This window comes from Erinaceus europaeus, chromosome 23 (genome assembly GCF_950295315.1).
Source record: "Erinaceus europaeus chromosome 23, mEriEur2.1, whole genome shotgun sequence".
Taxonomy (NCBI): Eukaryota; Metazoa; Chordata; class Mammalia; order Eulipotyphla; family Erinaceidae; genus Erinaceus; species Erinaceus europaeus.
Genome location: NC_080184.1, coordinates 7,549,011 through 7,562,542, shown reverse-complemented (window position 1 = coordinate 7,562,542; position 13,532 = coordinate 7,549,011). Strand labels below are relative to the sequence as shown.

General features: G+C 42.4%; 2 protein-coding genes across 2 annotated transcripts in view; one reads left to right on the top strand and one right to left on the bottom strand.

The window, feature by feature from the left end:
- Window positions 1-13,532, bottom strand: part of LOC132535670 (zinc finger protein 14-like) — a 357,812-nt gene that overhangs the window by 106,578 nt on the left and 237,702 nt on the right. The window lies entirely within an intron of this gene.
- The window catches only part of LOC107523437 (zinc finger protein 14), a 55,004-nt gene that overhangs the window by 19,652 nt on the left and 21,820 nt on the right, over window positions 1-13,532 (top strand). Inside the window, exons 4-5 of the mRNA XM_060182441.1 lie at window positions 10,178-10,304; window positions 10,473-10,530. Of these exons, the coding sequence (XP_060038424.1) occupies window positions 10,178-10,304; window positions 10,473-10,530 (185 nt within the window). The remainder of the gene's footprint in view (window positions 1-10,177; window positions 10,305-10,472; window positions 10,531-13,532) is intronic.

Here is a 13,532-nt window from a genome sequence, read left to right as displayed (position 1 = left end):
ATCTTTCCCTAGTAGGCCAGAGCTCTGGAGATGTGAGGGTCCAATACACATTGGTGAGGTCGTCTGCGCAGAGAAGTCAGGATGGAGTCATGGTAGCATCTGTAACTTGGTGTCTGGAAGGTGACATGACCTAAGCTGAGACAAAAAGGTTAATGAACAGGAACCACAAAGTAGGATTAGAGCAGATGAGATTAGGGATTTTAGGGTAGAATAAACCTAGGAAAACCATTTTAGGCATGTTCCTGGTGACACACAACTGTGGTAGGTTTGCTTGAGTTTGGTAGCTAGCCTGAAGTTGGATAAGAATATTGTCTGAGAATGGTGTCAGAGTAGGAAAAAAATAGGGCTAGAAAGTTGGAATAGGGGAGGGAGTAGCTCCTGTTCTTGGGAAAAAACAAAATTCTATGGCTAAAGTTAACTATTTACCTCCATCCATCTTCTCCAGGCCCATATATAAATGCATATTTATATTTAGTGCCAGAGCCTGTGTAACCTCTAAGTCCCCACTGGTCTGAGCTTATAGCTCATGGTCACATCTGAAGAATATTGCAGGCTGCACTCATTTCAAGACCAGTCTTTTTCAAGTGGCGGGGCAGGATACCCCCAGCCTCCCTTCAGCGACTTGGGCTATCCCTACCGTCATTGCTTTATGGTGAGGACAAGGTCCTGGTAGGGCCCACACGATGCCATACCTTATCAAAGTGACCAGTGGTGGTGGGGAGGGGGACCATTTTAGGTCTAGGCCCATTATATGTGTATGGCAATCCAAGGATTCCCTAACTAGGGCCCCAGAGGAGGAAGTGGTGTGATATTGACCAAACAGGCCATTATTACATGGGCCAGTCTCTTGCTCTTATCCAACTTTTTAAAGATTTTTAAAAATATTTATTTATTTCCTTTTGTTGCCTTTGTTGTTTTGTTGTTGTAGTTATTATTGTTGTTGTTATTGATGTCATCATTGTTGGATAGGACAGAGAGAAATGGAGAGAGGAGGGGAAAACAGGGAGGAGGAGAGAAAGATAGACACCTGCAGACCTGCCTCACTGCCTATGAAGCAACTCCCCTGCAGCTGGGGAGCCGGGGCCTCGAACCTGGACCTTTATGTTGGTCACTGAACTTTCCACCATGTGCTCCCAGCCTGATTCTGTCTTTCCTTAGTGGGGTTAGGCTCTGGGGAAGTGAGGTTCCAGGACACATTGGTGAGGTTGTAAGCCAAGAGATGTCAGGTTAGCATCATGATAGATCTGCAACTTGGTTGCTGAAAAGCATTAAGATAAAGGGAGAGCAAATTGTTTAATAAACAGGAACCTAAAGGTAAAAATAGAACAGATAAAGATTTGGGGGTTTCATGTTATAAGAGCCTAGGAAGTCTATTTTAGATAGGTCACATGGGACCCATGACTTTACTAATTTTTACCTGAGCCTAATAGCTAATATGTATGTATGCTGTAAGTATTGTCTGGGAAGATAGTGTCAGAGTTGAGAATAGGACTATAAAGCTGGATGAGTGCAGAGAGTAGCTCCCCAATATGAAACGCCATGAACAGTAAACCTCATCAATCTGACCTAAGGCCCATGTTTATTTATATTTAGCACAGGAGCCTGTGTAACCTCTGCATCCCTATCAGCCTGAGCACACATTCCATGGTCATAGCTAGCTAGGAACATTCTAGGTTGCACTCATTTCAGGACCCATCTTCCTCCGGTGACAGAGTATGTTAACCCAGCCTCCCTTCAGAGAGTGGCGCAGTTTCTATAGTTGTTCTACTTTGAAGGCAAGGTCTTGTAGAGACCCACAAGTAGGTTTATGACATTGTTCCTGATGGAGAAGACCTCTAATGATGTAGACAGGTATCTGTTAGAGGTCTAGGTCCATTATATCTATGTGGGAGTCCCAGGATTCCCTGACTAGGGCCCTGGATGATGGGTCGCCATCATTAAAGTATGGCTTTCTCTTGTCCTTATCCAGCTTTTGTAGTTCTTACTTGATCATACAGAGTTAAACTTAAGAGTGTCTGAAGGGGGAGTCCGGCAGCAGCGCAGCGGGTTAAGCGCACGTGGTACAAAGCGCAGGGACCAGCATAATGATCCTATATTGTTTTTTACCAGAGAAGTGCTCAGCTGTGGCTTATGGTAGTGTTAAAGATTGAACCTAGGTACTAATGTAAAACATTAAAGAAATTTTGCGTAACAAGTGTGTTGTCTCCCTAGTTCTACATTTTATTTAAAATATGTAGATTTCCTTAGTCTTAGGTACTACTGTAAGTTGAACCTGGATATGAAGATCAGATACTGATCAGAAACAACAAGGCATCTGCAACACTGTTTCACCGTTCTCAAAACTTTCCTTCTGCAGGTGGTTACCAGGGGCTTGAACTTGAGTCCTTATGCATTGTAACATATATGCTCATCCAGGTGTAGCCAACCCCTGATTTTTAAAAACAATATTTATGTATTTATTCCTTTTTGTTGTTCTTGCTGTAGTTATTATTGTTGTTGTTGAATAGGACAGAAAGAAATGGAGAGAGATGGGGAAGACAGAGTGGCAGAAGAAAAAGACACCTGCTGACCTGCTTCACTGCTTGTGAAGTGACTACCCTGCACATGGGGAGCCAGGGGCTCAAACCAGGATCCTCACGCTAGTCCTTTTGCTTTGCACCACCTGTGCTTAAGCGGCTGTGCCAAAGCCGGACTCCCAATTTTTTTTTTTTTTTAGTTGTGTTAACTGGAAGAAAATGCTGAGACAGAATGTTTTGTATCAAGACTAGGGGTGGCACATCTGGTTGAGTGCAGATGTGCAAGGAACCAGATTTGAGACCCTCATCTCGACCTACAAGGGGAAAACTTTTGTGAGTGGTGTAGCAGTATTGCAGGTGTGTCTCTGCCTCTCTTGCTCTCTATCAACCTCTTCCCTTTTGATTGAATAGCTCCTACCATACAACCAGACCATGCTTGTTTGGATATTGTTCTGACTCCGGTTCATATGTCCAGGACTGAGGCCCTAAAGCAGTTGTGCAGTCTGAACCCTTATGAGTGGAGGAATAGCTCCATCCGTTTGGAGTCTAGTGTTTGGCCAGTGCTCTGTCCGATCTGGGCTGCTTGTGGGCAGTGCTTGCAACTGAAGAAAGTCACTGTAGAAGGTAAATACTGGTGGTCCGGCAGGTGACGCAGTGGATAGGGCATTGTACTCTTGAGCCTGAGTTCCTGAGTTTGATTCCTGGCAGCACATGTACCAGAATGACGACTGGTTCTTTCTGTCTCTCCTCCTATCTTTCTAATTAATAAGTCAACACAATATTTTTTTAAAAAGAAAGAAAGTAAGTAAATACTGCTTCTCACATGCTAACAGAGTCCTGGCTTCCTCTTCTTGGTTGCTCATGTCTCCTGCTAATTCACCTCTTTGGGAGGACACTTCAATGACTCCAGAGTCTGAATGGAATCAGGAGGCTGGTGAGTGCCAGCCTCCAGAGCCTTGGTTGGAGAAGTTGCTTCAGACAGGCTCCAATGCTTTCTTGTTTCCAACCAAATGATGCAACCTGGACCTCTGTGTGGATCCCTGTGACTTGACTCCTTTTGAGGGGTCTCAATCCAGTGTGTCTCTGTTTTATGTTTGTTGTTTATTTATTTGTCTATTTATTGTATAGAGAAAGCCATAAATTGAGAGGTAAGGGGGTGATAGAGAGGTTTAAGAGAGACACTAGTGGGGGCTGGGCGGTGGTGCACCTGGTTGAGTGCACATGTCACAGTGCGCAAGGACCTGGGTTGGAGCACCTGTCCCCACCTGCAGAGGGAAAGCTTCACGAGTGGTGAAGCAGGGCTGCAGGTGTCTCTCTGTCTCTCCCTCTTTATCTCCTCCTTCTTTCTCAATTTCTGGCTGTCTATAACCAATAAAGAAGTAAATAAAGGTAATTTAAACATTTTTAAAGAGAGAGAGAGAGAGAGAGAGTTAGACACTAGCAACCACTCACAAAGCATTCCCCCTGCAAGTGTGCCCAGGGATTCAACCCAGGACCTTGTGCTTTTTGACATGTGCTCACTGGGTGTGCTAAACACCCAGTCCCTATTTTCCTTTATTTTATTTATTTAATTTAGTTTTATTTTATTTTATGTGACTGAGTTCAATTGAGAGGGAGAAAAAGGGAGAGACACTGTTTCACTCACAGAGGTACTGTTTCACTTCCCCCTCAGCAGATGGGGACAAGTGTTAAGGTAATGTGGCGTGAAAGGCCCAGAGGGAGAGGCTAGATCTATACCTCCTCTTAGGCTTTTTATTTTTATTTTTATTTATTTTTAATTTATTTCTTTATTGGGGAATTAATGTTTTACATTCAACAGTAGGCTTTTTATTTTTTAAAGGCTTTATTTATTTATTTATTTTAGTTATTATTGTTGTCGTCATTGTTGGATAGAACAGAGAGAAATGGAGAAGGGGAAGACAGAGAGAAGAGAAAGACAGACACCTGCAGACCTGCTTCACTGCTTGTAAAGCGACTCCTCTGCTGTTGGGAAGTTAGGGGATCCTAACGCTGGGCCTTGTGCATTTTGCCACCTGCGCTTAAGCACTGTTCTACCACCTGACTCCAAGGTTTTATTAATTAACGATTAAGATAGGAAAGAGAGAAATAATCAAACATCTCTCTGGTACATGTGCTGCTGGGGATTGAAGTCCTGGGACTCATGCTTGAGAGTCCAATGCTTTACCATGGCGCCACCTCCTGGACTATAGCTCCTCTCAGGTTTTAGCACCTAAATGTTAAAAGAATGAAACACCTGAAGTTAGGCAAGTAGAGTGTGAAATTCTGGCAAAGGGAAATTTTATTGTAGCCAAGGAAAAGGTGAGAAGCCCCGTTTGGGATCAAGAGCCCATCTAGCAGGGAGCTAAGAAACTTATCTGTCGGGACTCGGGCGGTAGAGCAGCTGGTTAAGTGTGTGTGGCACAAAGCACAAGGACCAGCGTAAGGATCCTGGTTTGGGAGTCGCTTCACAGGTGTGAAGAAGGTCTGCAGATTTCTTTCCCTCCCCCTCTCTTTCTTCCCCTCCTTACCAATGTGTCCAGCGACCCCCCACCCTCAGAGCTCTACCCCAACAGTGAAAGATAGAAACAGGTTGAGGGTATGGATCAACTTATCAATGCCCCTGTCTACTGGAGAAGCTATAAGTCAGACCTCTCACTTTCTGCACTCCATAGAGATATTTGGTCTATGCTCCCAGAGTGATAAAGAACAGGGAAATTTCCAGTGGAGGGGATGGGATCTGGCACTGTGGTGATGGGGATTCACCTAGTATGTGTCCTAACTGTTGGCCTGTCTTCCCACATAGTTATGGAGAAAATACTCGCTATCCTCTTCCTCTGATGGATAGGCATGAGAAAATGGATGAACGAGTTCATTCTGGGCTGGTGAAACAGCACAATGGCTGTTGTGCACATGACCTTTATGCCTGAGATGCTTAAGGCTCTGAGCTCCTTGGTTCAATTTATAAAACTACTTAAAGGCAGAGCTGAACTATAAGAAAAAGGAAAAAAGAAAAAGATAAAAACAGCTTGTTACGGGTGAGTAAGAAACATTTAAGGTCAGCTACGCGTTGACAATTATTAAAGCTAGGGAATAAGTGCAGACACATTCCTGTAGAGCTACCTTTACTTTGGAATATGCTTGAATTTATTCATTTGTTTACTTATTCCCTTTTGTTGCCCTTTTTATTGTTATAGTTATTATTGTTATCATCATTATTGGATAGGACAGAGAGAAAAGGAGAGAGGAGGGGAAGACAGAGAATGAAAGAAAGTATATAATGTCTGTATAAAGTTGGTAAGAAATATAGCATGATTCCTTTTGAAGCCTCCTCACCCAAGAAGAGCAGGTCCCATAGTTCTGTCACATCCTTAGTGTGTATAATCTTGCCTGGGCCAGATACTCTCACTCTTCCTGAGACTATTCTAAGGTCACACGCATGAGAGTCAGTGTTCCTTCCCTGTCTGTGAGTCCCTCTCTATAGTAGAAAAGCTGGTACTGTCAAAGCTGAGGACCTGGGTCATGTTCTGTGCTCACAGCTTGGGTTCCTGGTCTGCAGGACTGCCAGAGAGGCACTGTCTCTCCTTAGTTAGGAAGCATGGTTGTGCCAGAACATGGAGTGAAGGGGAGGGGCTGGGATCGAGATAAGGGACTGTTACCACTGATGTCCTTCTCAGGTATCTGTTTGAGGAGAATCAGAAAGCCCTTTTATTTCTATTTTTTGTTAGTGATTTAATATTGACTGTAGTATGCTTTACATTGGTTTGTTCTAGCCCTCCCCCGCCAAGAGAATTGGATCAGTCCAGTTAATTTCGCGGGCCGCTTGGCCCCGCCCCTAGGGACCCTGCCAGAGTTTCAGAGTTCGAGAGTAAAAGAGAGTTCCAGGGTTCCTGAGTTCCAGAGTAAGAGAGAGTGCTTGTGCCACCGCAAAGAGACAGCAGAGTTCTGTTTGGTGATTAGTTTGTCTTAGTTTATGAATCGTTGTTCCTAAATAAAGAAATACAGCTTCCCTGCCCAGCCGTATGTCTCTGGTCGTCTCTGTTACCCGCTAGCCCAGCTAGAGCCGCCGAATTTTAACAACAATTGACTTCACGTTTGTTTGTTTTTTCCCCACTAGTGTTATTGCTGGGGCTAGGTGCCTGCACTACCAATCCACTGCTCCTGGAGGCCATTTTTCTCATTTTTGTTCCTGTTGCGTTGCTGTTATTGTTGCCATTTCTGCTGTTGTTGTTGGATAGGACAGAGAGTAATGGAGAGAGGAGAGGAAGACAGAGAGGTGAGAGAAAGACACCTGCAGCTTGCTTCACTGCTTATAAAGCGACTCCTCTGCAGGTGGGGAGCCGGGGGTTCAAACGCTGGTCCTTGCAATTTGCACCACCTGTGTTTAAACTGTTGAACTACCATCTGACTCCTGACTTTTTAACCTAATAGCGGCATAATTCTACACTCTTCCCCTCACTGTTCTGCGGCCCTGTCCTCTTCTGAGGAAAGTACAGTAGTTCTTACTATGTCACAGATTAGGGTTGATTTTGTGTGTGTATGTATGTATGTATGTCCTTTTTTTCCAATGGACCTGCCTTCACTTCTTTCAGAAGTCACTGTGTTTACACCTATTACTACTTATGAATATTGTACTTTTTTGTGTTTGTTGTTGTTTTCCTCTCTCTCAGATTAGTAAAACAGTGCCTGACTTTCTCTGATGCTTTCCAGATCTGCTTCACTTTCAGTGACGGCACAGAAAACAGAAATTCTTGGTGACAGGCATTTTTTGTCCAGAGTGTCTAGAGCATCTTCCACTATCTTTTCCTTGTTCTGGGAGCATGAACCAAAGTTCTTTTCATGAGGGCAAGAGGAAGAATCCTTGGTTTCTGTAATTGCTTCTCTACATGTCATGGACATCAGCAGGTTGATCCATACCTCCAGTCTGTTTCTATCTTTTGTTAGCAGGGTAGGACTCTGGAGAGGTGAGTTTCTGGGTCATGTTGGTGAAGGCACCTGCACAGGGTGGTCAGAATGGAATCATCATAGTATTTCAAGGGAGGTCAGAATGGAATCCTAGAGTATTTCCAGCTTGGTAGCTGAAGCTATAATATTCTGTGAATATATCAGCTGTAGTTGGATGAATTTTGTTTAGTTAAATAGCTGTCAATCTTTGTTGTTTTCAGGGACAGTCTGTGTGTCTGTTACTTCAAGGCCACACCTCTCAGAAGTCCCAAGTCCACATTTCTTTTTTAAAAATATTTATTTACCTATTTATTCCCTTTTGTTACTCTTGTTGTTTTACTGTTGTGGTTACTATTGTTGTTCTTGATGTCCTAGTTGTTGGATAGGACAGAGAGAAATAGAGAGAGGAAGGGAAGACAGAGAGGGGGAAGAGAAAGATAGACACCTGCAGACCCTCTTCACCTCCTGTGAAGTGACTCCCATGCAGGTGGAGAGCCAGGGGCTCAAAGTGGGATATTTACAGGGTCCTTGAGCTTCTCGCCATGTGTGCTTAACCTGTTGCACTACTACCCGACTCCCTAAAGGGCCATCTTACAGCACATCAGGGCCCTGGAGCTTTTGGTATTTACTAATTCTGGAACTGGTGTGCCAGATATAAAAACTGTTTTCCAGTAATCCCTAGGTGTCCTGACTTTGTTTACCAATTCCCAGTTTTACATTTCCTGTAGGTGTAGTGCTTGCTGTCAAGCCAAGAGACCTGGCTTGTGGAGTTACATCACAGTCTGAAGATACTGCTTCTTTTAATTTTCTGGCCAGAAAAGAAATTGAGAGAAATAGGGAGAAATGACAGTTTCTCAGGTAAATGACATATGCCATATTTGATTCTTTTTTCCTCCTGAGAAAGCTGTATTTTAATTTACACATGCATTTTATGTTATGAGTGTTCATTTCACTGCTTCTGATTTGCCTGAATATTTATTTTGTCACCAGTCTTTGCTGCCATGATATATAGATACAGATATTTGGTAGATATGACAAAAAGAGAGGAGGGAGGGAAAGTGAAGAAGAAACACCGCAGTACTGTTCCTCCATTGAATCTGGAATGTATGCTTTCTACTTTGTGTGTCACCATGAAGATCCTATTAAAGATATTTTGAGTTTCATGCTCAGATAGTGAGTTTTAATCCCTCACACCACACAGAGACGTGAAGAGGGAAACTTCATTAGTGGTACTCTTGTTTCTTTCCCTAGGTGTACGGACATTGGCAATTTTGATCTATACCCCCAGCCTGTTTGTTTCTTTCCTTACAAAGGTAGGGTTCAGGAGAGGTGTTGTAGGGCACATTGATGAAGACATCCATCTAGAGTATTCAAGATGGAATCATAGCATCTGCAACCTAGTGACTGAAAGACAGACATAAAGTGAACCAAATGTTTAGTAAACAGGAACCAGAAAGTAAGATTAGGGCAGATTAGAATAGGAATTTTAACGTATAATGAAGCTGTGTAGTCTTCTTTAATTAGTATTTTCCTATGGGCCCATGAATTCAGTAATTTTTGCTTGAACTTGATAGTAACATGAAGATGGACTAAAAATATTATTTGGGAAGACGGCATCAGAGTTGAGAAAAGAACTAGGAAACTGGATTAAAGCAGAGAGTAGTTCCCAAACTTCACAGTAATGACCAGAAATGATGGAGAGATATTAGAGGTGTTGGCCCATCATGTCTATGGGGAAATCCAAGAATTCCCTGACTAATGGTGCTCTCCTTTATCTCCTTTTATTTATGCAATTTTAAGGAGCAAGTATGTTTCTCTCTCTCACAAATAGATGCTGTTATTTTTGGATCTAATTCTAGACAGTAAGTATGTGCACTTTCTTGGAAGTGTCCTGTAGTGTCAGTCATGTGTCTTCCTTTTTTGTTTGTTTTTCTGTTTTTAATTTTTCATAAAAATGGAAATATTGGCCAACCTATAGGATAAGAGGGGTACATTTCCACACAATTCCCACACCCACAACTCCATTTTTAGTCCCCTCCCTTGATAGTTTCCCTGTGTTTTATCGCTCTGGGTGGGTGGACCCAGAATCATTTTGGGGTGCAGAAGGTGGAAATTGTGGCTTCTGTAATTGCTTCCCCGCTGAACATGGGTGCCTTCCATTTCTTTTAAGCCACAAACTGACCTCCAATTTAAGTCATTTAAAAAAGTTTTTCCTTCTTTTTTTTTTTTAAGTTACATTTTCTTACTGCTTCTTTGCCATGTGCATGGTCCTCAGTTGAATCAGGCCTCTGCCACACTGGAGCTTCAGTGCTGTGCTGTCTCTCTCTCTTCTTTCTTTTTTTCTTCTTAACATTGTAACATGGAGCTCTAAAAGGCGCAGTGATGAAAACATAAAAAGGTAAAGAAATTAAGTTGTACACTGAATGCTCTCCCAAACCTGACTCAGTGATGCTTAGACCTGTTCCTCCACCCTTCCAAGTGCACTTCATAGTAACATCACTGTCATATAAGATTCCAGGGGCTGTGTTCAGGACCTGGTGACAGCACAAAGCTTTTATCACTGTACCAATTAGTGTGTCACATGCTAGATCTTGAGAGTGAGGTATTTGTTATGTTTGGTGATGAGACAATCACTGACTTCATAAAGTAGATCCTGGATGTCTAATCTGCTGTCAGTATGAGGTGTTTTCTCATATAAATAAATACACTGTATGTTTTAGTGCTCAGTGACCTATGAAGATGTAACAGTGATATTCACTCAAGAGGAGTGGGCACTACTAAATTCTTCAGAGAAGAAACTCTACAGAAATGTGATGTGGGAAAACTTTAGAAACTTTCTGTCAATAGGTAATTATGATATTCATTCATTTCTCAATAAAAAGACATTTTTTTCCATTGCTCAACAATGTATGCCGAGACATTGTAAAGTGAAAGGGGCCTGATTGTGATTGTGACTCATGAGGGATACAAAATTCAATATATTTGTATCCTCTCTAATATCTTTTGTATTTTTAGGACAGTTACAAGAGGATCATTCCATCAAAGAGCAGTACAACTACCAAGGAAGTAAAAGGTTTGTATCTCATTCATAATTATACTGTCCTACCCAGAAAGCTACTATGAACTTCTCCGTGATTTATTTATTTATTTATTTAAGAAAGGAAAAATTAACAAAACCATAGGGTAGGAGGGGTACAACTTCTCACAATTCCCACCACCCAATCTCCATATCCCACCCCCTCCCCTGATAGCTTTCCCATTCTCTATCTCTCTGGGAGCATGGACCCAGGGTCATTGTGGGTTGTAGAAGGTGGAAGGTCTGGCTTCTGTAATTGCTTCCCCACTGAACATGGGCGTTGACTGGTCAGTCCATACTCCCAGTCTGCCTCTCTCTTTCCTTAGTAGGGTGGGTCTCTGGGGAAGCGGAGCTCCAGGACACATTGGTGGGGTCTTCAGTCCAGGGAGCCTGGCCGGCATCCTGATGGCATCTGGAACTTGGTGGCTGAAAAGAAAGTTAACATACAAAGCCAAACAAATTGTTGAACAATCATGGACCCAAAGCTTGGAATAGTGGAGAGGAAGTGTTAGGGGATACTCACTGCAAACTCTAGTGTACTCTGCTTTCAGGTATATATTTTGCAGTAGTTTATGGATACGTGTGAACATATGCTCTCTCTCATAGAAACTGGTGTATATCTAGGTTTTGGGACTTTGTTAGAAAGTGAACCACCTGAGATGGAATTAGAGTATAGTATGAAAGGAAAGGTCTCACCCGAGTAATGAAGCTGAAGGGTTGTCATTCTACACGTGAAGTCTCTGGACATAGTCTGAAGTGAAGCATGTTGAGGTGGCAATCGTTGTGTTGATTAGGTTGTGATCGGCAGATGCGATATTATTTGATATGGATTGGGAGAGGCATACGGGAAAGTGGGCTCTATCCAAGGGTTCCAGGACTGGGGGAAGTAGAGGCTCTCTAGTGGAGATGTGAGGTTCCTGCTGTCTTAGGGTTCAATAAGACAATTGATAGTTAATGTTATCATCACATTATTTGGTAATTGGGTTAACTTTGAAAAGTCCTTTTGTTAGGGTTTGCTGTACAGTACCCAGTATCTTGTATATAGCTGTGCTATTGGTTGCTTCTGATTTACTTGGTCTAGGCTTTTGAGAGAATCTGCATATCAATTACACAGCCTATGTATTAAAAAGACTCAGTCTGTGTTTTAAAAAACTTTGAGACATACAATTAATTTTCCCCCCTCATATTAATTAACTAGTGATTTATATGACTACATTTTACTAGGAGTGTACATAAACACCATTCCCACCACCAAAATACTGTGACCCATCCTTCCCACCCACTCCCACCCCCCACTGGCCCAGGAAGCTGCATGTCTACCCCTCACTACAGGGTTTTTACTTTGGTGCACTACTTACAATTTGGTCAGGTCCTGGTTTTAGTTTCCCTTTCAGATCTTCTTACTCAACTTCTGTTGATGAGTGTGATCATCCCATACTCATCTTTATCTTTCTGACTTAGCTCACTTAACATAATTCCTTCTAGCTCTGTCCAAGATGGGTCAGAGGAGGTGGCTTCGTTGTTCTTGATAGCTGCATGGTACTCCATTGTGTATATATACCACAGCTTTCTCAGCCACTCATCTGTTGTTAGGCACCTGGGTTGCTTCCAGGTTTTAGCTATTATGAATTGTGCTGCTGGGAGTCGGGCGATGGCGCAGTGGGTTATGCACAGGTGGCGCAAAGCGCAAGGGCCGGCTTAAGGATCCCGGTTCGAGCCGCCGGCTCACCACCTGCAGGGGAGTCGCTTCGCAGGCAGTGAAGCAGGTCTGCTGGTGTCTTTCTCTCCCCCTCCATCTTCCCGACCTCTCTCCATTTCTCTCTGTCCTATCTAACAACAAGAACATCAATAACAACAACAATAACTACAACAATAATGAAAAACAACAAGGGCAACAAAAGGGAAAATTAAAAAAAATGAATTGTGCTGCTATGAACATAGGAGTACACACCTCTTTTTGGTTGGGTATTATGGAGTCCTTGGAGTCATGTGATTTTTTTTTTTAATCTTTGTGATTTCCCTAAATGCGTGGACCCTTATGTGTTCCTAAGTTTGTTCTCTTTAGTATTTGAGCTATTGCTTGGCTACTGCTATAATACAATCTTTTTTTTAATAACATTTTTATATTTATTTAATTATTCCCTTTTGTTGCCCTTGTTGTTGTTATTGATGTCTTTGTTGTTGCATAAGACAGAGATAAATGGAGAGAGATGGGGAAGACAGAGGGGGACAGAAAGATAGACACCTGCAGACCTGCTTCACCATCTGTGAAATGACTCCCCTGCAGGTGGGGAGCCAGGGGCTCAAACCCGGATCTTTACACTGGTCTTTGCACGTTGCACCATGTATGCTTAAACCATTGCACTACTGCCCAACTCCCTATAATACAATCTTTTTAAAAGAGAATTTATAATGACTGATATATAGATAATTTTTAAAGTATGTCATAAAAAATGATGACATGAATAGCTTCTGCAGTAGTTGGTAATTGACTCAAATAATGATGGATGTAATGTATAAGCCTGAGGTTCTCATTTCAATCACTGGCATACATGTAAGAAAATGGCGTTCTGGATTATCATTTCTTTCCACTGATGACAAATTCTCTGACACAGATAAGAAAGAAATGGAAGTTTTTAGAAATAAGGCAGGGGGAAGTCTTGTGGTAGTGCAACGGGTTGAGCTGACATGGCGCAAAGTGAAAGGATTGGTCTGAGTATCCTGGTTTGAGCCCCCGGCTCCCCACCTGTAGGGCGTCACTTCACAGGTGTTGAAGCAGGTCTGCAAGTGTCTGTCTTTCTCTCCCCCTCCTCTCTGTCTTCCCCTTCTCTCTCCATTTATCTCTGTCATATGCAACAACAACAACAACAAATATCTCCAACAATAAAACCAACAAGGAGAACAAAAGGGAATAAATAAATAAATACAATATTGCTATCAATATATTATTGGTTGTGGTTTAACTCACTTATGTATTATACTATTTAGTATTTAATAGC